Here is a 26,929-nt window from a genome sequence, read left to right on the forward strand (position 1 = left end):
AGAGGATGCGGGAAGGCAGTTGGCTCAGTGAATATTTAGGGTGGGGGCAGCATAACCCAGTCACTGGATGCAGCCAGGCAAGCTGCACCCCATTCATTCCTTGACCCCCCCCCCCAATTCCCACTCCTGCCACTAACTGCACTCTGCTAGGCAGGACAACAGGTTTCAGGCAGGCCCAGGATTCTCACCTGCAAGGGGGTCCTTTGACCCACACAGGAACCAGCCTTGGGGCACACCCCTGGCACTAGGGGAGAATCGCTCCTTCATGAGGCCTGCAGTGCTTGTGCTTTCCCCCTTGGGCCCACCCCACAACCAACCTTGCAGCATCCCCCTGGCTAAGAACTATGTGCTCCCCCACAGCCTGGGCCCAGAGATTCACCAATGATGGGGGAGGACAGGAAGCCCCAGCCCCCTGCAGGGCTGGCTCCCCTCGGGGAGGCAGGTTGGATGTGGAAGGGGAAGGAGAGGGGGCTGCCCCGTTTCTCTGGAGGAGTGCAGCTGGACAATGGAGGCACCTCCAACTCGCCCAGGAAGGGCTGGTCCTGGGAGGATGTGACTCCATGGCAAGAGCCTGGGGGAGGGCAGGGGCTGGACCTCTCCCCTCATCATTGAGCACCTAGAGGGAAAGGGACCCCAGGCAGGATAAAGGGATATCGTCTCCTTTGGACAGAGGGGAAATCTGAGCGGAGGTGCGGAAGGCGAGATTGAAACCTACGTGTCCTAATGCAGCCCCTCCTGATGTAACCCACGAGAGCCCCGTCCCCAGCCTAGGATAGAACCCAGGAACCCTCTGAGCCTGCTCTAACCCCCCCCAGCCTCAGGCTATAACCCAGGAGTCTGGTCCCTCCCCAACCCAACCCAGACTTGTTGGGAGGTTGCATGTCTGGGGCATGGGGTGTTTTGCTTTTTTTTTTTTTTTTTTTGGGTATTTTTTAATTTTTTGTATCAACCAAAAATCCAGGATCAGAGAAAAATAAACCATCAAAAAAAATCAAAAATAGTGTTATTCGCTTGGGTCCCAACCCCCCCTTAAATACAGCGCTGGGGGAGCAGCGCCAGGGGAGCAGTACTGAGACCGAGGAGCAGTTGAGTCTCTGGTGGAGGGGACCCCCGCCTGCCCCTCCCCCACTACAGGGGGGACAGTACTGTTGTCCATAGGGTCCCCTCTGGAGTCCGGTGGGGGGAGGCAGGGGCAGGTGGAGGAGGAGCCATTAGCCCCCTTATTGCTGTCCAGGGTCCTGAAGGAGCGCGGGGGGCACTGTGTGGTGGGACCAGCCCATTGGTATCAATGCGAGGGATGGGGAAGACAATGGCTGCTCCCACTGCCCCCCCTCAGTACTGGTGCTCCAGGAGTGGCTGGGCGGCGGGGCTCTCCTTCTCCCGCTGACGGCCCCACTCAGGTGGTGGGGCACCGGGGCCGGGCGGCTGCTGCTCTGGCTCTGCCAGTGAGGAGCACTGCTGGGAGGAGTTGGCCTCCATGGTGTCAGCAAGAGGGCCTGGGTCCGGGGGCACAGAGGGCTGTGGGCAAAGAAACAGATGGGTTACAGGCTAGATGGAAGGGATGGGGGACTGGCCAGGATGGGGCCCCATGAGGGATAGGCTGGGCTGCTTGGGATGGGGCCCTATGTGGGACAGAACGGGTTGGCGGAGGTGTGGAACATCCAAGCTGAAACTAATCCCAAGTGCCCTTCAAATGGCTTCTCATAGGGGCGGAGGTGGCACACGGGTGCCCCAAGCCGGCTTAAGGGCTTTCCATTAGCACTAAGCTGATCTGCCGGAGCTGGCCTGAGCCACCTGCTTGGCAGGGGGGTGTACGGTGTGTCCAGGGGTGATCCCTCCCACGCACAATGAAACAGCCGTGTATGATATGGAGGGGAGCTCTGTGCAGCAGACACAGCCCCTATGGGAGGGGGCAGCCATCCGTGGTGCCCTGGGTGTGGGAGTGGGGGGAATGAAAGTAGCTCCCCCAGGCCACACGGTGTGGAGGGAGGCGGGGTCTCCCCTTGGAGGCAGGCAGGGGCTGGGGTTTCCCTGAGGGTGGGGGGGCGCATTCTCACCTGTGCTCTGGCACTGGTCCCCCGGGGGGGGGTGCCCTGGGTGGTGCCGATGCTGGCGGGGGCCCCTGGGGAGGCATCTCCCTCGCTCCCCCCCAGCCCATTGAGCCCCTTGCGGCCAGGCAGGCTCCACTTTCCGCACAGTCCCTCATAGGCAAAGGTGGCTGAGGTGCCCAGTGCTGGCCGCAGGGGCAGCGGGAGCGGCAGGGGGGCCCGGCCTGGCCCTGCTCCCTCGACTTGGGAGGCCATGGAGGCCAGCGAGCTGGTGCAGGACAGCTGGCTGCCGGAGAGGCGGTGGGCAGGCACCCAGGGGGCGGCAGGGGGGGCTTCGCGCCGGCTCTCCATCTGGCTCCCTGGCACCGGCCGCACTAGCCAGTTCTGGCCCAGTGGAAGGCTCTGCTCTGATCCTGTGGGGAGATGGGAAGGTTAGAGCTGGCATGGCCCAGAGACAGCACCCTGAGCCCACCCATGGCGCTGGCACCCACTCCATCCCCCTGCTCTAGCTCCCAGTCCTCAGCGAGATAGCCCCACCCCCACCACTCAGAGACAGCCTGGTGCCACCCACCTCATCCCACCAGGCCTCCCAAAACACCCCCAAGCACTGCACAGATGGGCCCTACCTGTGCCTGCAGCCAGATGGCTCTTATCCAGGGAGGGGACACTTAGGCAAGGGGTCAGGGCAGAGAGGGGAACAGAACCCAGGAGTCCCAGCTCCTAGGACTCCCCCACACCTGCTCTAACCCACTAAACTCCCCCCATCCCCCCGCCGAGCTGGGGAGGGAACCCAGGACTCCCAGCCCCCCTACACCCCACCCCTTCCAGAGCAGGGAGGTTTGCTGCTGGTGGTCTCCATACCTGGCTGAGGCTGGGCAGTGGTGACGGGTGGCTCCTGGGGGTTTGAAGCCCCCAGGGTGGCCATGCCCATGCTCAGCCCGCTTGGGGCACTGCTCCCCTGCTGCCCATGCCCTGCAGGGTTGTTGCTGATGGACGAGGAGCCTCCGCCACAGTCCGAGTCCTCAATGTTCCCACCGCTGTTGCAGCCGGCACCGCAGCCCTTCTGTAGCCTGTAAGGAGATAAGGCACAGGGGCATCAGTTCATGGAGAGCACTGCATCCCAGCTAGCCAGCAGGGGACACTATAGGGAGCGGGGGAGGAGCACTGGCTGTGAGGGGAGCTCATGACTACTCCAGCCCTGGCCTCTCCCAGCAGGGGGCGCTATGGGAAGCAGGGCAGGAGCTCCGGAGCACTCACCTCTCCCAGCTGCTGATGAGCCAGGTGGAGATGTTGTGCAGGCTGATGGGGCCGCCCCAGAGGGAGCGCAGTTGGGGGTGGCTGCCAGCGTAGGAGGTGGTGAGGGGTGACACGTAGATGGGGTAGCCGATGGGCTGGTCGCAGGATGAATTTATCATGTTGCGCAAAGCCTGCTTGGCGTTCTGGATACTGCCCCGCTCTGGGTTGCGGTTCCGCAGGAACACCAGCTCCTGCTGCTGCCCGGCCCAGAGCCCTCGCACGCACTCCCGGTTCACCTGGCCAAGGAGAGAAAACGGGGTGAGGGGTGGTCGGGGGTTCTAGCCCCAGCTCTGCGATGGGAGTGGGGTCCAGTGGTTAGCGGAGGAGGCTGGAAGCCAGGACTCCTGGGTTCCATCCCAGTTCCGGGAGGGGAATGGGGGCTGGGGGGGTCTCACCTTGATGACGCGGAAGCTCAGGTAGCGCTTGTTGAGCATGATGATCTTGTACTCGTCGCTGGCGTCATCCATGACGTGGCGCAGCGCCAGCAGGGCAGGTGTGTTGGCAAGGATGGCGCTGCGCCAGGCTGGGTCACCCTCGTGCGAGATCACCATCTTCTCCTCGTTGGCTGTGATGGCGTCATACAGCACGGCCGGGTCCTCGTACTCGTCTGGTGACGTGAAATGGTCCTGTGTGGGAAGGGGGGGGGGGTGTGGTCACGGGGGGGGGGGGGGTCACGAACCTCTGACCTCCAGACCCTTCCTCTCCAGCACAGTCTGGAGGGCAGGATCAGGAGCTGGATCATCTCCCCTCCCTCAACAAGCTAATAGGGTTACCCCTCCTCTCCTTCCCAGTGCTCCAACACCCTCCCTGCCAGTGGGCCAGCCCACCCCTCACCCTCCCCCTCTCCCCCAGCCAGTCACCCCCACCCCCAGGCCATTCCCTCTCCCCCCATTCCCTAGCATGCAGGCAGACAACAGGACAAGCCCTCTCCCCTCCCCCTGCGCACGCCCCTTAGGGCATGGAGGAGGGGAACCCAGTGCCCATCTGCCCTAGGGGAGGGGCCTGTAGGCAGGGGTGGTACCTGGTGCAGTTTGAGCGACATGCGGACACCGGGTGCCACCACGCGGTGTAGCAGGTCTATGTCGGCGAAGACCCACTCGTCGCGGGGCGAGGTGATGCGGAAGTCGCCCTTGAAGAGGGCGTGCAGGCCGTACAGGAAGGGCTCCAGGCTGTGGGGATAGCACGGCTCAGCGGGGGGTGGGGGATCTGGTCACCAGGCTGCGGGCAGGTCCTGCCAGTGAGGTGGGGTGTCTCACAAATTCATGGCATGCCAGGTCAGAAGAGACCACTGGATCGCCTCGTCTGCCCTGCTGTACAGCCCAGGCCAGACATCCCTGTGCTGCCTGCACTGGAGATGGAGACTCCACCCCTGCCCTGGGGTGTTTGTTCCAATGGTCAATCGCCCGCCCTGGCAAACACGGGTCTTGTTTCTCATTGGAGAGCGTCTGGTCAGCTTCCAGCCACTGGTTCTTGTCCTGCTTTTCCCCACTAGCTTAAAGGCCCTCTGGCACCTGGGGGTTCACCCGGGAGGGTATTTATACAGTGATCAAGTCACCTCTCCATCGGCTTTCTGATCAACTAAAGACACAGCGCTCATCCACTCTCTCCCTGCAGGGGTTTTCTCCAGTCCTCCAACCACTGCTGTGGCTCTTCTCTGCACCGGCCCCAGCTTTCCGTTTAAGATGCAGCCCCCAGAAGGGGGCGCAGTACCCTAGTCCTGCTCTCACTAATGCCGTAGCCAGAAGTAAAACCCCTCCCTGCTCCTACTCACTATTCCTCTGTTCATCCACAAAAGGGCCACATTGGCGCTTTTAGCCACGGCGTTGTGCTGGGAGCTCATGTTGAGCTGTTTGTCCCTCAGGGCTCTGCCAGGATGCCGTCCACCATTCTGCAGGGTCTGACCTACACTCCTCGCCCCTGAGTGTATATCTCTGCACTGGGCTATATTAAAACAGTTTGTTTGCATAGGACCAGCTTAGCAAGTGATCCTGATAGTTCTGCAGGGCTGCCCTGTCCTTATCACTCCACCCATCTTTGTGCTACGCACAGATTTTATCAGCAGTGATTTTATATTTACTTCCTGATCCAAGAGGAGGGCGACTTGATCACAGTCTATAGGTACCTACAGAGAGACTAAATACTGATCACAGGCTCTTTGATCTAGCAGAGAAATGTCTGACCCGATCCAGTGGCCGGACATTGAAGCTAGACACATTCAGAGTGGAAATAAGGCATACGTTTTCAGTAGTGAGGGTCACTGGAACAATTTACCCAGCGTCATGGTGGATTCTTCATCACTGGCCTTTTTTAAAACCAAGACAGGATGTTTCCTCTAAAAACGCTGCTCTAGCAAGTATTTTGGGGAAGTCCTCTGACCTGTGCGATACAGATGGTCAGACCAAATCGTCACAACGGTTCCGGCTGGCCTGGGAAGCTATGAATCAGTGATGAAAATGTTGACTCGTGTGTGGCCACAAACCGATCCCCATAGAACCACCAGCACTGGGTGAGCAGTCCCCCCGATGACTTTCTGAGAGCTGTCAGTCAGCCAGAGATTCAGCCACTGAACGTGGGCTTTACTGTACTGCACAGCGCTCGTGTGTTATCAGAACACTGTACAACAGTCTATTACATCTGCACAGCATCAACCCATCTCATCACCGAACAAAACCACGTTTCTTTGACAAGACCTATTTGACTAGCATTAATTATACTCCCAGCCTTCCATTTGTTATTAAACGAACCCCATATCTGCTTTCCCATTATTTTGCCTGGTAGACAGGCTGGGGGCGGGCCTCGCTGGCACGGAAGGGGCTCTCTTGCCTGGTAGACATGCTGTGGGCAGGGGCAATGAGGGAGGGTGTCTCACCTGGCAGACAGGCTATGGGAGGCCGTGCCCAGTGCCCGGCGCCCCAGGATGCACAGCCCAAAGCAGAGGGTGACCAACGGGGAGTCCCACTCCTTGTCCATGGGCTGCAGGGAGAGAGAGGCAGCTGTAAGGGGGAGGGAGGAGAGAACAGAAACCCCACCCACCATGGAGCGCAACACCCCTTGCTTCTAACAGACCCGCAACTTCCTATGTAGGACTTGCCCCATGGGGATAGAACCTAGGAGTCGGGGCTCCCAGACCCACCGCTCTAACCCACTAGACCCCCTCCTCTGCCATTCCCTCCCCTCCTATCTCAGAGCCGGGATGGAACCCAGGAGTCCTGGCTCCCAGCCCCCCCTGCTCTAACCCACTAGACCCCACTCCCCGCCCAGAGCTGAGCCAGATCCCAGGTGTCCTGGCTCTCAGGCTCCCCTCGCTCTTGGGTGCGGACCCTGGCATCCAGGTGCCCACCTTGTCCCTGCGGCCAGCGCAGTACTGGATCCAGTCCAGGTAGACGTTGCAGAAGGAGGACAGGGTGACGCCGGCCATGCGGGGGTCGTAGTCCTCGTCGATGTTCAGGTTGAAGGTGGGATCGCTGTCGGCGTAGCTGGGGGTCATGCAGGGGCGCAGTGCCTCCTGGATCACAGTGTTCCCCAGCCACTCCTCCAGCTTGGATGAGCATGTCACATAGTAGATGATGCTCTGCCGGGGCACACAGAGTTAGATGTCCAGAGCATATGCACACAGAGAGTGCCACCCGGGCACAGACTTCGGCACTGACCTCCATGAGCCAGCCAGTCCCCTGCCCTGGGGACGGCTCAGGGCCAGCGCCCACTAGAGGGGGAAGGCCCCGGGTCCCATTTCCTGGCCTCTCTCTCCCTCCCTGCACTGCAGCTTTCCCTGCCTCCCACCCGACCTCCTCTAGCCCTTCTTGCTGAGCCCCCAACCCATCTTCTCTTGCCTGTTCCTGCCCCCAATTCCCATGGGTTTTCCCACCCCCTGTACCCTTCAGCTGCACCCTCCCTACCCCAAGCCCTATCCCCCACCCTGTCTGCCCTCTGCCTTGGGCCCCCTGGCCTCATCCTCAAGGCCCTGCCCCCATTCCCTGCCCCAGGCGCCACCTCCAGCGCTGGCCCCCTCACCTTGACGTAGTACGTGATGAGGATCTTGCGCAGGTCGAAGACCTGCAGCATGGAGGCGGCGTTGTTGTCGCTGATGCTGTACCCCTCCAGCACGTACTTGGTGGCCGCCACCTCCCAAGCCAGCCAGCGCTGCCCGAAGGCCGCATTGAATGACAGCATATGGGGCAGATGGCCTGGCTCACAGCAGCAGCAACCCTCGTCCTCCTCCACACCCTCTGTGATGGCCTCCACCTCACGCTGCTGGCAGTACGTACCTGTGGGGGCAGGGTGTGAGCAGAGCTGCCAGGGACTCCCTCAGGGCAACCCACCGCCATGGGATGGGACGAGAACAGGCAGACAGGACACTGGGCTGGCTGGGCCTGCTGGGCTGGCACAGAGGCAGGGAGTGGGCAGGATACCATGCTGGGTGGGCCCATGGGTCTGATCTGGGGGGAGGGGGGCAGTACCAGGCTGGGTGGGCTGATGGCGGCCTGGCACATGCTATGAATGTATGAGTGAGGTTGCTAGACGGCTAGGGGCCAATGGGGTCTGCGAGAAGGGCCCTATCCAGGCAGAACTGCAAGGCTCCCCACTCCCCTCAGCCAGGGCCCGGCCCTCACCCCGGAACTCGAGGCCACGCAGCTGGAAGGTGACGAGGCCGTTGCCGAGCTCGATGAGGTGCACGAGCGCGTTCAGGTAGTCTGAGGCCAGGATGAAGCAGTCACCGGTGGCATAGTTGCCCCAACGGCCCAGCAGCAAATCCCCACACAGCGTGTGCTGTAGGGAGCGCGTCAGGTGCTCGTAGAAGATTGAGTTCAGGTTGTTGTCATCAGCGCCTGGCATAGAAAAGGGATCTGAGGCTGTGGGGGCTCAGCAGGGGGCGCTCTCCCCTCACAGTCCGTGCTGACCCAACACAGCACTAGGGGGCGCTGTGCTGCAGGGGGCGCTCTCCCCTCGCAGTCCGTGCTGACCCAAGTCAGCACTAGGGGACGTTGTGCTGCAGGGAGTGGGGGGGGGTCAGTAGCCAGAGCTCTCCCCTCACTGTCAGTGCTGGCCCCAAAGCCCCAGCATTTCACTAGGGGGAGCTGCACTGCACAGAGCAGAGGGCTCAGCAGGGCGTGCTCTCCCCTTGCACTCACTGCTGGTCCTAAGTCTCCAGTGTGGTGCTAGGGGTCGTGCTGCTGAGAGCAGGATGCAGCGGAGTGTTCAGTGGGGCGTGCTCTCCCTTTGCAGTCACCACTTTCTGGGCTGGGGAGGCCAGTCCCCTTGGCCCGGGGCACACGGCAGACATGGGGGCTCAGCGGGCACACTGGGTACGCACCTGGGTTGCGGTCGAGCTGGGTGGCCAAGCGGGTGTTGGAATGGTCGACCCTCTTTGTGCTGGGGAAGGAGGAGAGCCAGGTTAGCGGTGCACCACTGGACCCCTGCACAGGTTTCCCAGCTGGGGTGGCCCCCTGCAGCTCTCGGTTAGGCCAGGAGGGGGCCAGCCTGGACAGGGGAGACTGGGCTAGCATGTGTGAGAGTGGGGAGGGGCCGGCTGACCCAGTGGGGGGGCATGAAGGGGAGGGAAGCTGGCTAGGTGGGGTGGGGGATGTGAGGGGGCCCTGCGTGAGGGTATGTGGTGGGGATGCAGGGGGCCCTGCTGGCGGGTGAGGGCGTCTCTCACTCACTTGTAGTCGCGCTCCCAGAACTTGACGGGGCGGGCGTATGACATGATGAACACAGCGCTGCCCAGCAATGGGTTGAGTGGGGTGGAGAACAAGGCCGACAGCACGGCCTGCACGAACAGCATGGCTGAGTCTGGGGGCGTCAAGGCAACAACCCCTGTGGAGCCGCAGTGCCCCGTCCCACTGCCGCCCAACTGCCACAGAGCCATGGCACCCCATGCTGCCGCTGCCCAACCGCCCCAGGGCCCCGCCCCACCGCTGCCCAACCACCGCCGCCCAACCGCCCTAGGGCCCCGCCCAACTGCCCCGCCACTGCATTGCCACGCTGACCTACCAACTGCCCTACTACCACCCCATCCTGCCACCGCCCAACCACCCTGGCGCCCTGCCCAACCTCCCCAGTGCCCCGTCCCACCGCCGCCCAACCACCACAAAGCCATGGCACCCTGTCCTGCCACCATTCAACCGCCCTGGTGCCACACCCCATCACTGCCCAACCACCGCCCACTATTATCCCACTAGCACTCCATTATCCTATAGCCCCCTCCCCAGACTCCCTCACTATCCCATAAGCCCCCTAAGTAATTCCCCTCCACCCAACACTCCTTAGCTCATACCCCCCTCCAGTAGTTTCCCCCATGCACATTCCCAGCAACTCTCATGCAGCCCTTGCCCTGCCCCCAGCTTGGGGCACCCACAGGCAGCTCCCAAGGATACGGGGCACGGCGAAGGGCTGGGCAAAGGCATGGAAGGCCGAGCCCCACGTGATCTGCCAGGGGGCGATGTAGGTGAGCACGAAGCGCAGCTTGTAGAGCAGGTCCCATAGCTGGGGTGGAGTGGGGGAGAGAGAGCAATATGTCACACAACACAGAGCCCAGCTCAGCCACAGGGAGCCAGTACCACTGGGTTCTATCCCAGTTAGGGAGGAAAGGGACTGGGGTGTAGTGGATTAGAGTGGGGGGACTGGGAGCCAGAACGCCGGGGTTCTATCCTCAGGCTCCCTGTGAGACTCAAATGCTGAGGGATCCTCAGACAGCAGGATCATGCTGGGCAGGGCAGTTCTGGTACCTATTGCACAGCATCAGCGGAAACCCCAGTAGGAGTGAGTGCCAGGGAGTGTGGGAGGCAGAATATTGCTGAGTAGGGGAAGCAGGGGATTGTGGATCCATGAAGCAGAGCAGGGGGCAGTCACTCTGGGTACGTGGGGCCCGGGGCGGCGGCGAAGCCGAGGGGCGCGTGGGCACCTTGCTGAAGAGGATGGACATGACGAAGTAGTCGATGAGGAAGCCCTCCGAGTAGCGCTGATAATCGAAGTGGAAGAAGAGGACGGTGAAACCTAGTGCCACGTACTGCTGGGGCGGGCAGCAGAAGGAGCAGCGCAGCAGCTTCATGCCAGCCATGGTGATGAGGAGTGCGCGGCAGCTGGGGGCAAGAGAGAGAATGTGAGGGGGCACCGGAGCATGCAACCCTCAGCCCAGCCAGGTGTGGGGCAGGTAGCCCTGCCCCCCTTCCTAGATTGGTTAGTTAGATGGGAGAGAATGCTTAAAAACTAACCAAGAAGCAGTTTCCAGACCCCCCCTTTTCTATTGTGAGTTTCTACTTCCCAACCTGTCTGCGCAAAGGGGAAGATTAGAAACTCTCCCTCTGCGAGGGCCTGCCGCCCCCTGCCCAGCTCACTGCCTATTACTCCTGTCCCAGGCCCCCCTTCCTGTGCTGTATCCAGTTCTCGCTCCCAATTGCTTTTCATGCTGCGTGTGAACAGCACCGCCACTAGTGGGGGGAGCTGGGTGGGGCTGGGATGTGTGCTGCCGACTCAGCCCCAGGGAGTGTGGGAGGCAGAGGGACCCTGCAGGGATCTGCTCCTTGGGAAAGGAAAGACCCCCTGAAGCAGCATTAGGGGGAGCTGTAGCCAGGGAGGCTTGGCCGGTGCCGCAGGGGGTGGAGCCCCAGGAGGGGGCTGCAGGTACCTACTAGATGCAGATCTTGTCCTGGTGGGGGGCACTGACTGAGTGGGCATCCACCGTCAGGGCATTGAGCACCACAGCCGGGTAGATGAAGTACTTCTCCACGCACTGCAGCCAGGCGTACAGCTTCTCGAACCACATTAACTGGGCCGCGCCTGTGGGGCACACGCGGTTACTCCCCACACCCACCAGAAGGCAGCAACACGGGGACAGCACGTGGTTCTAATGCACAGATAGTCCCAATGAACCCCACACCCAACAGCAGGGATCCCTCGCCTGTGCTGAGATGCAGCTGCCTCTGGGGTGGGGCACGGGGCGGTTTATAGAGGGATCCCTCGCCTGTGCTGAGATGCAGCTGCCTCTGGGGTGGGGCACGGGGCGGTTTATAGAGGGATCCCTCGCCTGCGCTGAGATGCAGCTGCCTCTGGGGTGGTTTTTAGAGGGATCCCTCCCCTGCGCTGAGATGTTTTCCGTCATGTGAAAGATGACACCTCCAGAAGAACAGGTCGCCCTACTAGCACGGCACTAGGACATTGGCGCCAGGAGCCCCTCTACCCTGCTGCTTGCAGCACAGCACCCGCTGGCATCATCCTGGGGCATTGGAGCCAGCGCTGATGGGGAAGGGAAAGTGCCTCCTGCTGGGCACACTCGGGAGCACTTACTGCGCACTTCGAACTGGCTGTACTCGCGCGGCTTCAGCACAGGCAGCGAGAAGCAGAACCAAGGCAGCTGCTTGCGGAGCTGGGGCAGCAGGTAGTGGGTGAGCAGCCCGACCAACCCAGCCAGGGCATACAGCACATAGCCTAGAACAGACTGAGCGCCCAGAGGGATCAGGGCATCTGATGGGACCCCCGTCTGCCCCCAAACAGTCCACCCCACACAGAGGTCCCCAGAGCTTCCCTCTCCCAAACAACCCCCCCCCCGCCCCACCTATCCAGCTGCCACCCACCACACTCACGGCAACCCCCTCCCCCGCCCTCCTCATAGCCCAGCCCCCCCCTTCCCCTCCCAGCTTGCTGTAACTCCCTCTATGGTCCACTCAGAGAAGCAGGCTGGTGTGATGGTCAGGACTGCTGGGTTCTACCCCCGCGGTGCCAGGGCACTGGGGTCTGGTGGGTCAGGGCAGGAGATGCTGGGAGTCAGTACTCCTGGGTTCTATCCCACCTTTGCCAGGGGAATGGGGTATAGTGAGTTAGACCAGTGGGAGACTGGGCACCAGGACTCCTGGGTTCCTTTGTCTGCCTGCTCAGCTGTTAGCATCACCATAAACTACCAAGAAGGGGCCCCTGACACAGCCTAGTCTCTGACCCCACCAAGCTGCCATGCCCTCTACCTGTCCCTCCTGCACCCACTGCCGCCATGAGCTGCGATGGCCCCAGGCTGCCCGAGGAGCCCCATCGCTGGCGGCACCCCTCCCTCTCAACCCAGGTGGTACCTTGAGGGCGATGAAGACGGTGCTGGCACTGACGGCGAAGGTGAGCACTGCGATGACCACGCACATGACCAGGTCTGAGTGCAGGATCTCCCGCTGGGGGGGGGGGGGTGGTGTGTGTGTGAGAGGGAGCAGCTGGAGCCACCAGCCATATGCACCCCTCCACACAGAGCCATGCATGGGCCTCCCCCTGCTCAGCCATGGGCCCCCACCACCCACCTCCAGCCATGCCTAGTCCTAATTCCCTCCCCCTGTGCAACCCCTCAGCCAACCATACCCCCCCACCTCCAGCCATGTGCCACCAGACCACATTAATCCAGGCACTAGCTGCTTCCATTCTCCCCTACCCCCGCCCCAATCTTCCCAGCCATGTGCCCTGCCCCCACATATCCATACCCACCTATCCAGCCCCTATCCTGCCCCATAATCCCAGCCACGTGCCCCCTCTGCCCCACACCCAGCCCCTCCCCCCGTAACCCCAGCCACGCGCCCCCTCCCCCACCCACCCACCCCCATCCCCCCAGTAACCCCAGCCATTTACGCCCCATCCCCTGCCCCATAAGCCCAGCCATCTACTCCGCCCCGCCTCACCAGGGAGTTGCGCAGTTTCTCAGGCAGCGGGTCCCGAATCTCAGCTGGTGCGTTCTCCACGTTTCGGTTCTCAAACTCGGGGAAGAGCTTGGTCCGGATCAGGGACCTAGGAGGCAGGGCGGTGTCACTTTATTGATTTGAACTGGGATGATATAGAACATGTTTGCAACCAAAGTCCTGTAGTGGCACCAAATCTTGTATAAAGGGGGTCAGATAAGGTGTCTAAGACAAGGTTATGGTTTGCTGGTTATGATTATGCTGTCTATATGTGTGTATCAATTTTGTAGTTGAAGTTATGAATATTGGCTCTATACTGTCTGTATTTCAAACTTATGCTATGCTTCTGGGAGACATCCCAGACAAGTTGGTGTTAGCTCTGCCTAGCCTGCTTGATGGCCCATTAAGGACCATCAGCTATACAATTGACCCATTGAGAGAAGGCAGATATGCCTTGTAACTCAGCAAAGTATTCAGGCACTTGCCAGTGTGACTCCAGACTCCATTTTGCTGTAATTTTCCACAGTAAGGACAAACAGGTGTTCTTACACCTGGAAAAGACTATAAAAGGCTGATGCCTCATCTCCATCTTGTCTTCAATCCTGCTTCATACCTCTGGAGGAACTTTGCTACAAACTGAAGCTCTGAACAAAGGACTGATGACCCATTCCAGCTGGGGATGTATTCCAGAGACTTAATTTGAACCTGCAGTTTATTCTATTGTTGCTGCAAGCCTGAACCAAGAACTTTGCCATTACTGTACATAATTGATTCCATTTAACCAATTCTTGCTCTCATCCATATCTTTTTCCTTTTATGAATAAACCTTTAGATTTTAGATTCTAAAGAATTGGCAACAGCGTGATTTGTGGGTAAGATCTGATTTGTATATTGACCTGGGTCTGAGGCTTGGTCCTTCGGGATCAAGAGAACCTTTTTTTCCCTTTTACTGAGGTATTGGTTTTCATAACCATTTGTCCCCATAATGAGTGGCACTGGTGGTGATACTGGGAAACTGGAGTGTCTAAGGGAATTGCTTGTGTGACTTGTGGTTAGCCAGTGGGGTAAAACCAAAGTCTTCTCTGTGTGGCTGGTTTGGTTTGCCTTAGAGGTGGAAAAACCCCAGCCTTGGGCTGTAACTGCCCTGTTTTAAGCAATTTGTCCTGAATTGGCACTCTCAGTTGGGTCCCGCCAGAACCAGCTCGTTACAGGGGGTTATAGGAGTTCGTTCCCTCCTCACAGGAGCAGCATCGGGGGTGGGCCCCGGACACCTCAGCCTCTCTCCACGGGGCCCAGCCTGGCATCCCCACGACAGAGCGTCCCCCGCCGCACTCCCCAGGACAGATTTGCCATCCATGGCCAGGGGACAAACCTTTGTCCTCCCAGAACTAGGGCTTGAACCCAGGAGTCCTGACTCCCAGCAGAGTGGGGATAGCAGGCAGGGGCCCTGGCTCCCAGTCCCCCCAGTGGAAGATGGCCCGGCCTGGCCCTCCCCCAGCCCTAGGGTACACACCACAGCACAGTGGGATCGCTGCTCTGGCGACTCAGGTGGTAAGACAGGGCGACCAGGAGGCCGCAGAACACGGAGAAGAGGACGGGGACGTGCTGGTCACCCCACGGGGCCTGGAGAGGAGAGAGGAGAGAGCATGAGTCCCGGTGCAGGGAGGCCCCCCCAGCCTCAGAACCCCCGGCCCATCGGCACTCACACATCCCACTGTGCCTCAAAACACAGCCCAGCCCACACGGAACCAGAGTCCTGGGATTTCCGCCAGTCCTCCACCCTGGGGTTGGACTGAAACCAGGGTTGCCTAGAGGGGAAAGGCCCCATACCCCATTCGCCACCCCCGTCCCACCACCGCAGGGCCAGATGGGAGCTGGCGCCCCCTAGAGGGCAAAGGCCCCATACCCCATCCTGAGTCAGCCAGTCCCCCACCCTAGGGTTGGATCGGAGCCAGCGCCCCTTAGAGTCCTCCTCCCCCATGCACCCAGGTACCTTAATGGCTCCGAGGCAGAAGCCATAGAGGAGGACAGCGACCAGGAGACTGCGCAGGAGACTGAAGAGGGCAGTGAGGGGGCTGGTGGCAGCTGGGAAACAAGAGAGGTGGCAGGGTCAGTGTCAAATAGGAATATCCCCCAATTACCCCGTCCAGGCCCTGTGCACACACCAAGGTTGCAGCACCACCTGCTGCCCAGCACTGGCACGGGGCAGCAACAGCAACACACCAGCCAAGCTAGAGAACCCAGGAGTCCTGGTTCCCAGCCCCCCTGATCTAACCCACCAGACCCCTCTCCCTCCCTAGAGCTGGGACAGAACTCAGGAGTCCTGGCTCCCAGCCCCACTCTGCTCTCACTACTAGATCCCATTCCCCCTGTGGAGCTGGGACAGAACCCAGGCATCTGGGCAGTACCTGTGCCGCCAAAGATGTGCATATCCACCTGCTCCAGCAGGTACATGAGGCAGGTGTTGACCTGGGGCAGTAGCCCGAAGAGGAAGATGGCAGGGAAGCAGAGGGTGAAGACTGTGAAGGACACCACAAATGCGGGGGTTAAATCAGTGACCCCCCACCCCCCAATTCCCACTGCAGAGCAGGACTGCCCTCACCCCTACCTAGAGAGAGAGCCCCCCTCATACTGGTGAATGGGGTCCACAGAGAAACCTGCATAGCACCCTTTAACTCCTCGCTGGGGCACTGCAGAATCACAGAGCCCCTTACCCCCGGTGGGGGGGGGGGGCACTGCAGCAGGGCACGGGGAGGCAGTGCCCCCTACCCCCGGCTGGGGAGGGCGGCAGCAGGGCACGGGGAGGCGGTGCCCCCTACCCCCGGCTGGGGAGGGCGGCAGCAGGGCACGGGGAGGCGGTGCCCCCTACCCCCGGCTGGGGAGGGCGGCAGCAGGGCACGGGGAGGCGGTGCCCCCTACCCCCGGCTGGGGAGGGCGGCAGCAGGGCGCAGGGGGATGGTGCCCCACACTCACCGGTGGTGACATCCCGGGCACCGTAGAAGAAGTCTGTTGAGAAGAGGGTGAGCCCGTAGAAGGTGATGGGTGGGACGGGCACAGCCCGGGCGCACAAGTCCAGCACCCAAATCAGCACGCAGGCCACGCAGAAGTAGACAGGCCGGCTGTAGGCAATGATCCAGTTGTGCCCCTGCAAGACAGCATGGGGTGAGGGGCATGGGGGCAGCCAAGGGGCTGGCCCTCCCCACATCTCAGGGGTGGGGGGCAGCCGAGCTCCCAGCTGGCACTAGGGGTCCCGCCAGCCACAGCCGACAGACCGGGCACTGCACAGACCAAGGGGCCTGCACCCAACTCCCAGAAACCCCCAGTTCCCAGGAGCCTCAGAGGCTGCAGCGCTAGGCACCAACCTACACTGAGGACTCCATGGCCCATTTATAAGGCGATCCAGCGCTTGGTGCTGAGATGCAGCTGCCTCTGGGGTGGGGCACATGGCTGGTTAGAGAGGAATGGTTCACCCGGAGCTGTAATATCCCGCTCCCTGTAGCACAGCACAGGGGCATGGGGGCCAGCACTGATTGCAAGGGGAGAGTGCCCCCTCCTGGCCCTGCAGTCCCCCAGGAAGGTCACTTACGTGCATGGGGGAAGCAGCATCAGGCTGGACGCTCTGAAAAACAGAATCAAGGTGATCTTAATGATGCCCGTTTCCCCAGTAAGCACTCACCGGAGCGGGGCTGGGAAGTAAAACGGGCCCAGCACCCCACTGGAGGCGAGGAGCTGAAATTTTTGTGACTAGCCAGTGTCAGGGGCTGGATCTCACAGGGGAGCAATTCAAAAGGGCTGGGGTGCCCCTGTTAGCCTGCCAGGGAAGAGAGCTGGCACTGCCAGAGGACAGTGCGTGAGTGGCTGAAAGGCCGGGGCTGTCTGGGCACCGACAGCAGCCAGGCACAGGCAAGACTCCGTCACTCTGGAGGGAGGGGTACCAGTGCGGCTCACTGTGCTGGGTGCCCCGAGAACTGTCACAGTAGGGCTGAAGGTCATGCTTAAGTGATCCCAGCAAAGCTGGGGCAGTCTGAGAGCGCCCAGGGCTGAGATAGCAGGGGACTGTGGGTGAGGACTGCAGGGCAATGGCAAAGCTGTGCAATGCCCAGAGGGCATGGCCTTACAGGCGGGCTCTCACCTTGAGCAGCGAGTACTGGCAGCTGGCGATGACCAGGCAGAACTGGAAGACCCAGATGTCGCGGAAGAAGCCCTGCAGCAGCAGCAGGTAGCCCAGGAAGGCCACTAAGGACCCCAGAGACACCACGAAGATATTCTCCATCACCCGCCGGTTCCTGGGGGGCCCAGAGCATGAGGCGGTGTCAGCCACTGTGGGCAGTTGCCAGCAGGTTCCCCAGGCACCCAGTGCTGCCAGGGCCCCAGTCTATACAGCCATAACCCGGGCAGCCTGCTGGATGGGCTCACGGGGCTGGTTCCGGTGGGGGGGATAAACCAAGCTGCATGGGCCTATGGGGCTGATCGGTGTGTGCGGTGGGGAAATCAGGCTGGACGGGCCCATGGGGCTGATCAGGGTGGGGTGGGGGGCAGTAATCAGGCTGGACGGGCCCATGGGGCTGATCAGGGGGGGTGGGGGGCAGTAATCAGGCTGGACGGGCCCATGGGGCTGATCAGGGGGTGGGGGAGCAACTGACCGGTCGAGAAGTGCCAGCAGCGCCAGCCGGTCGTAGCGCACCCGAATCCAGCGCCCAGGCAGCACCCAGTACTTGTAGTACTGCCGCGGCTTGGACTTGTCCTCGATCATCAGTGTGTTCTCCTGGGACTCGTGCAGGGACTCCTGATCCAGCAGGTCAAACTGGGGGGAGAGCAGGCTCAGTGGGGTGCAGGCACCCTGCCCATAGACCACCAACAGCCAAGCCAAGCTATGATGAGGGGGTGCCCCCTCCAGACAGCACAGAACCCCCCCAGCAAACCACACCCCATGCAAACCCCCCCAAAGAGACCCCCTCCAACAGAGATCCCACCCCTCTCATGGGTAACCCACTCACACTGAACGGGGTGCCCCCCACCGCAGAGACCCTGCTCCATCACAGAGACCAGGCCCAAAGTCAACCCTCCCCCCATCAGACCCCCCCGAAACCTCCCCCCATCTGCCAATAGAGCCCCCTTAACAGCCCAACTCCCAGGGCACTGACCCCCCTTACCTCAGGGATTTCCAGCGGTACCCTGCGCACCTGCATGCCCTGCAGCACCACAGGGCGCGGCTGCAGCAGTGACAGGGCGGGCGTCCCCTCGGGCACGTCGGTGGAGTTGAAGCTGGAGGAGTGCGAATGCCGGTCCCTGAAAGGGCAGCAGGGGGCAGGGACGTGAGAGGAGAGAGTGAAGGAAGCAGCCCCCTCCCCACCACAGCTCCAGATCCTGGACTCATGGCTCCACCACTGCATAATGAGCAGCACAGCGCCCCCTAGGGCCACACTGGACACTGGGGCCAGCACTGCCTGTGAGGGGGGAGTGCCCTCTGCTGGCCTCTCACCCTGCAGCACAGCGCCCCCTAGGGCCAGCACTGCCTGTGAGGGGAGAGCGTGCTGGCTCCCCCAACCCTGCAGCACAGCACCCCTTAGGGCCATGCTGGGGCCAGAACTGCCTGTAAGAATGCTGCCTACTGGGCCCCTGCCCTGCTCCCTGCAGCTCCCAGGGTTTCCCTGGTGGTCTGCCACCCAAGCGCTGACCTGGCCCCTCCCAGCTTAGTAGAGGGCACCACAGACCCTGCCAGTGATTTCCCCCAAGCCCTGCCCCTCCCCGGGCACTCGCTAGTGCTGGGGACAGGGAGCAGCGTGCCATGACAAGCGGAGGGGAAGGGGGTGTCACTCACCAGGCGCTGTTGGTCACATGATCCACACTGACCTGCTGCCCCACCGGGTTCTCGTAGCCGCCTCCTGCCAGGCCAAAGGTGTAGGAGCGCCGCACACCTGCAGGGGGAGGCAGGGAGCCAGCTAGACTGGGGGATGTGTAGCAGGTGAGGAGGGGAGACCCCACAGCCATGGGGCTGGAAGGAACAGCCCCGCAATGGGACCAGCCCCTGGCTACAGTCACCACATCAGCCAGGGAAGCCCTGGCAAATTACAGGCCCCCCTCTGCAAGGGAATGCCCCCCGACTCTACCTCAGGTGGAGAGTGCCATAGGGAATGGGCAGTTCCCCCCCGCTGCAGATTATTTATAAGAGCAGCAGCCCAGGGCTGGGATAGCAGGAGGCTTGGATAGGGATTGGGGGCACTGGCAGAGCTGGGCAGGAACCCAGGGGTGAGATAGCAGGGGGCTGCAGGTCAGGATTGAGGGGCACTGGCAGAGCTGTGTGTGGGGAACCCAGGGCTGCAGTCGCAGGGGGGTGTGGGTAGGGATTGGGGGCACTGGCAGGGCTGGGGGGGAGCCCAGGGCTGGGATAGCCAGGGGCTGTGGATAGGGATTGGGGGCACTGGTAGGGCTGGGGGGGGGGGGAGGTTAGATTGCCACACTTTGTAACCTCCCCGCAAGCTCCAAGGCCCCTGAGGGGGCAGGGCAAGCCATGGGCAGTGAGTGCACTCACCACTCTCGTCGTAGAAGTAGTGCACGGCGCCCTCGGAGGTGTCGTCGAAGTTGCAGGCCTCGTGGATGGCGCCTCGCGGGAGCAGCAGGGAGCTGGCGAACTGCAGAGCTGAGGGCAGCGTAAGCGCCCGTGAGTGGGAGGAGGCACGGCCCCGTTGCAAGTCTTGCAGGCTGCAGAGAGAGGGGGACGGGGCGTCAGGCTGCGCCAGCCAAGGCTCAGCCATGAGCACAGTGTGGGGAGGCAGTGTTAGCAAGACGGAGGAGCAGGGCTGGGATAGCTGGGGGTTGCGGGTCAGGACAGAGTGGCACTGGCAGGGCTGGGGGGAGCCCAGGGCTGGGACAGCAGGGGGCTGTGGGTCAGGATCAGGGTGCCCGGGCCAGGCTGAGGCATGGGGCCAGGCTATGCTGTTAGCAGACTCCGGGCTGTTTGGGGTGGGACTGAGCGAACATCTGCGTGGACCGGTGTGTCAGTGTCTCGTGTGGGGAGAAGTGTCACCTGGGTGGGGACCCCATCACCGAGGACGGGGGTGTGGGGTTGCTGCCCGCGTTGTGCCTCCGCCTCATGGCCTGGGTGCGTTTGACACTGCTCGCCCGATCCCGCTTGCTCCCCTCCTCACCTGTGGCAGCTGCAATGGAGAGAGAGAGCTGTCAGGAGCCCCAGACTGAGAGTACCCCACCTAATGGGGACCCCCTCCAGAGGGCGCTGGCTCCGATCCAGCTCTAGGTCAATAACGATTACAAGTCAGCCCCATCTGTGAGATGAGCGTGCTGGGTCTCAACCAGGTTCCTAATGGGCAGGGAGGCCCCATCACACCAACCCCAGCCCTTCAGCAGGATGGCCAGAGACTGAACAGACCACAAAGGCTAAATCCCACTCTGTCCCTGGGCTGGGGGGTCTCCATGCCATCTGTGGGCTCACACACAGGACCCTGGGGCTGAAGGCTGGGGTGGGGGCAGTGTGCATGTTTGTGTGTGTGTGTGGGGGGAAGGGGTACATCACTCCCCACCCCAGCTCCCAGGGCTGCCAGAGCCAGGGCCCCCCGCGGCTGCTCACCTCCCCCGACGGCCCCCTCCTCCAGCAGCTCCCCCCTCCAACCAGGCTGGTTCGCCGACTGGCTGCGGGTGCTGCCCCCAGACTCCAGCCGGCGCGGGGGAAAGTGCTCCTGCTGCCCTGTTCGGGCCTCTAGGTCCGACTTGGAGACAGTGAGCACCGCAGTGGCCTTGCTGTCCCCACTGCCCCCGTCCATGCTGAGCACGCGGGCATGGGTCTTGGCGCTGGCCGTGCTGGCGCTGCGCTGGGCGTAGTGCGGCCGCTTGGGGGGCTCAGCAACCTCGGGGGCTGGCTCGGCCTTGGGGGTGCGGCGCGGGCGCTGGGGTGCGGCATCCGGGGAGTAGCAGGAGGTGCTGGAGGAGGTGTCGGAGCTGTAGTTGTGCTGGGAGGGCAGGCTGGAGGCATGGCTCAGGTCGCTGCCATCGCTCGAGTCCTCATCCTCAAAGAAGGTCTCGCTGTAGGCCTTGCTGTCCAGGATGGCGCGCACGGGGGCATAGTCCCGCGGGTACCCGCTGTCAAAGCTGCTGCTGCCCCCACCGTGCTTGCGGGAGGGGCGCCGGCGCCCTGGCTTGTGTCCCGGGCGCAGCAGGGCCAGGTCTTTGGGCCGCACCACCTGCTCGGCTGGGCCCTCCCAGGGCTCCCCGTCGCCCCGCACCGTCTCCAGCGAGGCCAGGGTGTTCTGGGTATCATCTGTGTGGCTGGCGAAGCTCAGCTCCCCCAGCAGGCCCTGCTCGGGCGAGCGCAGCAGCTCGCTGTCCGACAGGGCATCAGTGTCGCTGCCATCCGGCAGGACCCCAGTGTCCAGGGCCGGCGCCGCGACCCCTGCTGGCTCCAACGAGGGGCTGTCCAGGTGGGTGGAGTTGGTCTTCTCACTGCGGTAGCTGCTGAGGGTGCTGGGCGTCTCCTTGTCGGTGCCACTGAAGCAGCTGTCGGAGGAACCAGCCTTGCGGGGGCGCTCCTCGCTGGGCTCACCCCGCCCCTCCAGGGGCCTGTAGTCAGTGCCCGAGCGGCGCTTCTCCTTGCGGCTGCTGGTGCGCAGGATGGTGCGCTCGGGCAGCGCCAGGCTCAGGAAGCTCTGGCTCAGCTCCTCGCTCAGGCTGCTCTTGATCAGGGGGCTGAGGGGGGTGTCGCCCGCACTCTCTGATTCGCTGGCATGCCAGCTGCCAGGCAGCTGACGCGGGGGCCCTCCCCCCGGCCCCACCCCTGACAACGATCCCATGCCCAGGGGGGACTGGTCGGAGGAGTCTGTGCTCTGGATGGACATCTGAGCTGGCAGTGAGGGGGGTGGCTTCTTCCCAGCTGCAGGGGGCTCTGCCTTGGGAGGGGGCATTGGGGCCTCACCACAGGACCCTGGGGCGAGAGAGGCCAGCTGCGAGTCGCCAACTGCAAGGGAGCAAGATAACATGGGTTACACAAACAGCAGGGAAACTGAGGCACGGGTAGGGCACCATGCTTACCCAATGAGCCGGGAACTGGGAATAGACCCCAGGAGTCCTGACACCCAGCCCCCCTACTCTAACCCACTAGACCCAGTCCCCTCCCAGAGCTGGGACAGACCTCAGGAATCCTGACACTGCACTCCAAGCAGTAGACCCTTTCCAGCAATAACACAGTGCCCCCGTCCCAGGTCCCTCCTGGGTGCGGCTCACAAGCTGTTTACTGCACTGGAGGTGGAGATGCCCGGTTCCATTTTGTCCCCAGGAATCCTGGGAGCCAGCCTCCCCTCAGGCTGTACAGCCCGGGCACCTACTGACGTTATCCTGGGAGCCGGGCTCCCCCCAGGCTGTACAGCCCCACCTCACCCCCCACGCAGGGCACCTACTGATGTTCTCCTGGGAGCCGGGCTCCCCCCAGGCTGTACAGCCCCCCCACCCCCCATGCAGGGCACCTACTGATGTTCTCCTGGGAGCCACGCTTGAGCAGCTCGCGGTCCGCTGAGGTGACAATGACATTATTGCTGCCCTGCTCCCGCACTAGCTCCTTGATGTCTGAAGGGCGAATGGAGAGGGAAGGAGGCATTACTGGAGTGCAGGGGCTGCTGATCCCAAGGGGAGACCTGCCTTCCCCACTCCCTTCGCACCCCACGCCACCCTGAATCGCCTACACTGCTGCCCTCTCCCCACCTTACACCACCGGCTAGAGACACCTAGGGCACCGCCGGGTTCCCACCTCAGGCAGTGGGGTCAGGGGTAGGGCTTCAATATCCACAATGGATCCAGCAACTAGTGGGGCTCAAGTCACCTTAAAGGGGCTCCAATATACAGATGTTGCAGCTGCACCCCCTGGGTACCTGCAAGTCTGAGTTTCTTTGGGAAACCTTGGTCTAGGTGGCTCAAGGAATGTGACATGGGGCCTTTCCCCTCTAGGGGGTGGTGCCTCCGATCCAGCCCCAGGGTTGGGGGACAGCCTGGGGGTGGAGAAGAGGATACAAGGCCTTTCCTCTCTAGGGGACCCTAGCTCCAGTCTGGCCCCAAGGCAGGGGAGTCAATGGAATATCCACCCCCAACTCTGTGGTTCTGGTTGCCAGGGGAGGGACAAGGCAGGATATTAAGCAGCAAAAGGCAATCAGGGAACACCCTGGAGGGGGCAATTCCCACAGCTGCAGCCCGGGGCAGGCTCCCCAAAGGGTCAGGGACCCTGGTGGGGGGGCAAAACATTTGCACTGGGCCAGCTGGGCTACTGGGGGCGGGGAGCCTGCCACCCACTCACCTCTCACTGCTCCCGTGTCCTCCAAGTGGGGCAGCAGCTCCTACGAGGGGGAATCAGTCAGGGGGTTACATGCCAATGTCCGCAGCCAGGCAGGCCCAAGAGAGCCCTTCGCTGCAGAGGGCCCAACGCCCAGCCCTCCTGATGCACCGATGGGGCCTGCGGGGCACGGACGGGGTTTTCTAGACTCCCTGCTGCAGGGCAGCCACCGCAAACCCTGATGCAAGCGTAACTGACCCAAACGCCAGGCTCAGGCTGCAAAGAGCCTGCAGCAGTGGCTGTGGGAGGGCCAGGCGCCTCACTGATTGCACTGGGGTGAGGAAAGACAACTCTCCCTCCCCCCACCCCAAAGAGCCAAAGTGCTTTATAAATTAGAGAGGACTCTCCACCCCCAACACCCACCACTCACATGCAGCCACCTCTGGGATGAGGCAGAGGGGCTAGTTGTACATGGACCCTTTGCCCAGCACTCACACACACACACACGCCTCAACTCCCTGGGCTGGGGAAGGTTGTAGAAACCCAGCTCTCCCAGGACGAGGGATCGCCAATGGGCACCTCCCAGCCAGGAAGGCAACAGGAAGCCCAGAGGATCCCCCCAGTACTCACCATGACTTGGTTGAAACCAAATACTGAGTGCTGGGAGCTGCATCTCACCGGGGGCGTGGAGCTGACTTTCCGGAACACTGTCATCTCGACTCCCCCGCCCGGGTCTCTGCAGAGAGAGGGAGGGTGCATTGCATGGACATGCACTGACGGTTGAGCACAGTTAACGCAAGCACAGAGGACAGCAGTGCGAACAGACCTGCTGCCCCGGATAAGAGCAACAGGCCCCCAATGCCTGATTATATATCTATATCTGTATAGATATATATCAATCACACACACACACACAATGAGCCAACCTGAGAAGCAGCTGAATCTCCATGTCAGGTAAAGGATCCCTGTATAAACCGCCCCCACACCCCACCCCAGAGGCAGCTGTATCTTAGCACGAGGTGAAGGATCCCTGTACAAACATCCCTGGACCTCACTGCTCTCCCCTTCATGCACCCCAGATGCTGGAGACCCACCTGGCCAGGTTGCTGTCATCCCCTGCAGTGCCCTCCTCAGCCTTGGCCCCATCAGTCAGCACCGAGCCGCCCTTCTCCACAATCTCGCCCTGGTCGAACATGGTGTGCAGCCGAAAATTGATGGTCTTGATGGTGGTGAAGAAGACGGCTATAACCGCACAATATACGCCGGCTACCAGCATGCTGGGCGGCAGCACCTGGCAGAGAAAGACGGGACAGCACGGGGTTAGCACCAATCGGGGCATTAGGGGGCCACCGTGCTCTCCACCAGGGACCTCAGCCTACTTCGCCTGCTACACAGAAACTCAGGCACTGACCATGACTTGTCAGGCTAAACCCAGGAGTCCTCCCAGGCCCTCCTCCTCCTCCCCTCTAACCATTAGACCCCACTCTCTTCCCAGAGCCAGGGAAAGAACCTGGCCTCCCAGCCATCCCCAGCCCTACTTTAACCACTGAACCCCACTCCACGAGGCAGAAATAGAATCCAGGAGTCCTGCCTCCCAACCCCTCCCCCTCACCCCCAACCACTGGGTAACACTTCTGGTTGTAATACATGGGCTCTATACACCCAGTCTCTTGGCCCCTTGGGGAAGCTGGTAACAGAGCTTCACTGGCAGCAGTGTTTGGGTCACTTTCTCTGCCATTGCCTCCGTTAAAGCTGCTTGTTGAGATAGTGTTTAAGTGTTTTCAGCTGCCAAGGGACATTCACGCACAGGACTCCTGGGTTTTATCTCCGGTGCTGGGAGCGCAGTGCAGCCTAGTGGGTGACAGCAGGGTTCTATCCTCAGCACTGCCCACCGACTTGGTGTGCAACACTGTGCACCCTGACTCAAGTGAAGCTGATTTTTATTTACCACCCATAACACCACAGTGCCAGGAGCCCCAGCCATGGCCCAGCACCCTGTCCCCAACACAAACTGTGCGAGTTTCACAAAATATCCCCCTGTTCTCTTTGGCTACAAACATTCCCCTGCAGCATCTGCCACATGCCCTCCACCCTGCCCCACCCCGAGCCTTGGGTCAGAGGAGTGAAAGTAGCTTCCAATGCCCTTTTCACAGCTAGGCTATTTCAATCAGTGCAGGTACAGGGCAGGGAATGGCATTCGGAGGGCCGGTATCAGGCCTGCTCTGGTTCTCTCGGTTTTCACTGCCTCGGGCATCACTTGTAACAGCAGCTCAAGCAAGGCCTTGTCATTATTTGTTTGTGTTACGGTTGCGCTTACGAACTGCTTGCAAGCTCAAGCCTTCTCTTCCTCAGCAGGTATGCTCATAGCACGCCAGCCTCCAACTGAAATTGGGCACCCTGGTCACACCAGGAGCTGCCTGGACCCCTCTACTGCTCTTTGCCAAGATCAGGGGCACCCTCATGCCACACAGACCACTCAACTGCCCTAGGCAGAGATCGGGCAAGGACCCCCTGACCAAGACTGTGCCCCCCTCCCCCCATGGCTCCAGGCACTGTACAGACTCCTCTCCCCACTGAGACTGAGGCCCCCATTGTGCTGGGTGCTGCTTGGATCCCTACCCCCAATCATGACCAGAGCCCCCCACCACTGCACAGATCCCCCTCCTCCAACTGAAGGCTGCAGCTCTGTTGTGCTAGGAGCTGCGCAGACGCAGTGATAGGTGGTCCCTGCCCCAGAGAGCTCACAACAACAGGCAAAGGTAGGATCATCTCCCCATTTTACAGATGAAGTGAGACACCGAGGCAGGGCAGTACTGAATACAGGCATCCTGCACTCCACTCCAACCCCTCACACACAAACCCATCACCCCTCTCTGAACCCCAACATGCCAATCACCCCCTCCACCAAAGGCTCAGAACTCCAGGGCCCCAGTGACAACAAGGGACCGAGAGTCCCCTCTCGCCTAGAGTCCCCCACGCTGCTTCTAATTTCTGTGCCAAGTTCAGTGGTGAGGGGAGCTCATCTCCAGGGGAGAGTTAGCTCTGGGGATCAGGCCCTACATTACAGAGCAACAGCTCAGTGCAAAGCAGGGCCAGGGAGGCACGATGAGAAAGATACAAGTTCTACTCCCAGCTCTGCCACTGACCTGTGGGGTGACCTTGGGCCACATCCTTCACTGCTCAGTGCGTCAATTTCCCCTCCCACCCTTTGCCTACTTAGACTGGGAGCTCTTCAGTGCAGACAGCCTGTCTGTGCACAAATGGGGCAGGGGGCAACCTCAGTGAGGGGTGTCTTTACAGCACCCAGAACAACAGGGGCCCTGGTCAGAGCGCTAAGCCCTACTGAAATACATATGCTAAATCATGCCAGGGCATGAATGCAAGATCAGGTGTCGCAGGACCCCAAATTGGGGCATCAATGCCAGGACCCCACACCCCAGGTTACCAAGAGTGACATGCATGAGTGGCACTAGTGTCAGGAGCCTAACTCCAAGTCTGCAGTGAGGGGCCTGAGGTGGACTCACCATGTAGAGCAGAAAAGGGAAGGTGAGCAGGAAGATCCAGGTATAGAGGTGGAAGCAGTTGGAGAAGGTGCTCTGGTGGGGATCGAAGAACCAGCCGCCCGTCAGCGAGGCCCAGACGCCCTGGCGCAGGATCTGCAGCACCTGCGAGCCCAT

At 61.5% G+C, this 26,929-nt stretch overlaps 1 protein-coding gene across 1 annotated transcript; it reads right to left on the minus strand.

Annotated features, from left to right (window-relative positions):
• Positions 1-929: 929 nt before the first annotated feature.
• Positions 930-26,929, minus strand: PCNX3 (pecanex 3). Its single transcript, XM_065407089.1, has 35 exons — positions 26,777-26,929; positions 24,347-24,543; positions 23,883-23,988; positions 23,277-23,316; positions 22,460-22,555; positions 20,571-21,950; positions 20,013-20,142; positions 19,518-19,687; positions 18,807-18,903; positions 18,139-18,274; positions 17,629-17,789; positions 17,118-17,271; positions 16,572-16,604; positions 15,959-16,130; positions 15,394-15,504; positions 14,979-15,070; positions 14,499-14,608; positions 12,989-13,094; positions 12,401-12,493; positions 11,628-11,778; positions 10,973-11,120; positions 10,246-10,423; positions 9,719-9,827; positions 9,005-9,134; positions 8,656-8,714; positions 7,955-8,170; positions 7,356-7,609; positions 6,685-6,915; positions 6,214-6,317; positions 4,366-4,513; positions 3,740-3,970; positions 3,306-3,580; positions 2,910-3,118; positions 2,058-2,461; positions 930-1,518 (listed from the first exon to the last, which is right to left on the minus strand). The coding sequence occupies exons 1-35, from the start codon at positions 26,927-26,929 to the stop codon at positions 1,333-1,335; spliced, it is 6,570 nt and encodes a 2,189-aa protein (XP_065263161.1). The 3' UTR covers positions 930-1,332.

Source organism: Emys orbicularis, chromosome 7 (genome assembly GCF_028017835.1).
Source record: "Emys orbicularis isolate rEmyOrb1 chromosome 7, rEmyOrb1.hap1, whole genome shotgun sequence".
NCBI classification, from domain to species: Eukaryota; Metazoa; Chordata; order Testudines; family Emydidae; genus Emys; species Emys orbicularis.

Bases quoted from the DNA above. Each gene is read 5' to 3' on its own strand.
- PCNX3 (XM_065407089.1), bottom strand. From the start codon at position 26,929: ATGGGCTCGCAGGTGCTGCAGATCCTGCGCCAGGGCGTCTGGGCCTCG. The intron at 17,790-18,138 runs GTAAGGGGGGTC...CTCTCCCCCCAG, and splicing joins TACCGCTGGAAATCCCTGAG to TTTGACCTGCTGGATCAGGA. The intron at 15,071-15,393 runs GTACTGCCCAGA...CTTGTTTCCCAG, and splicing joins GCACATCTTTGGCGGCACAG to CTGCCACCAGCCCCCTCACT.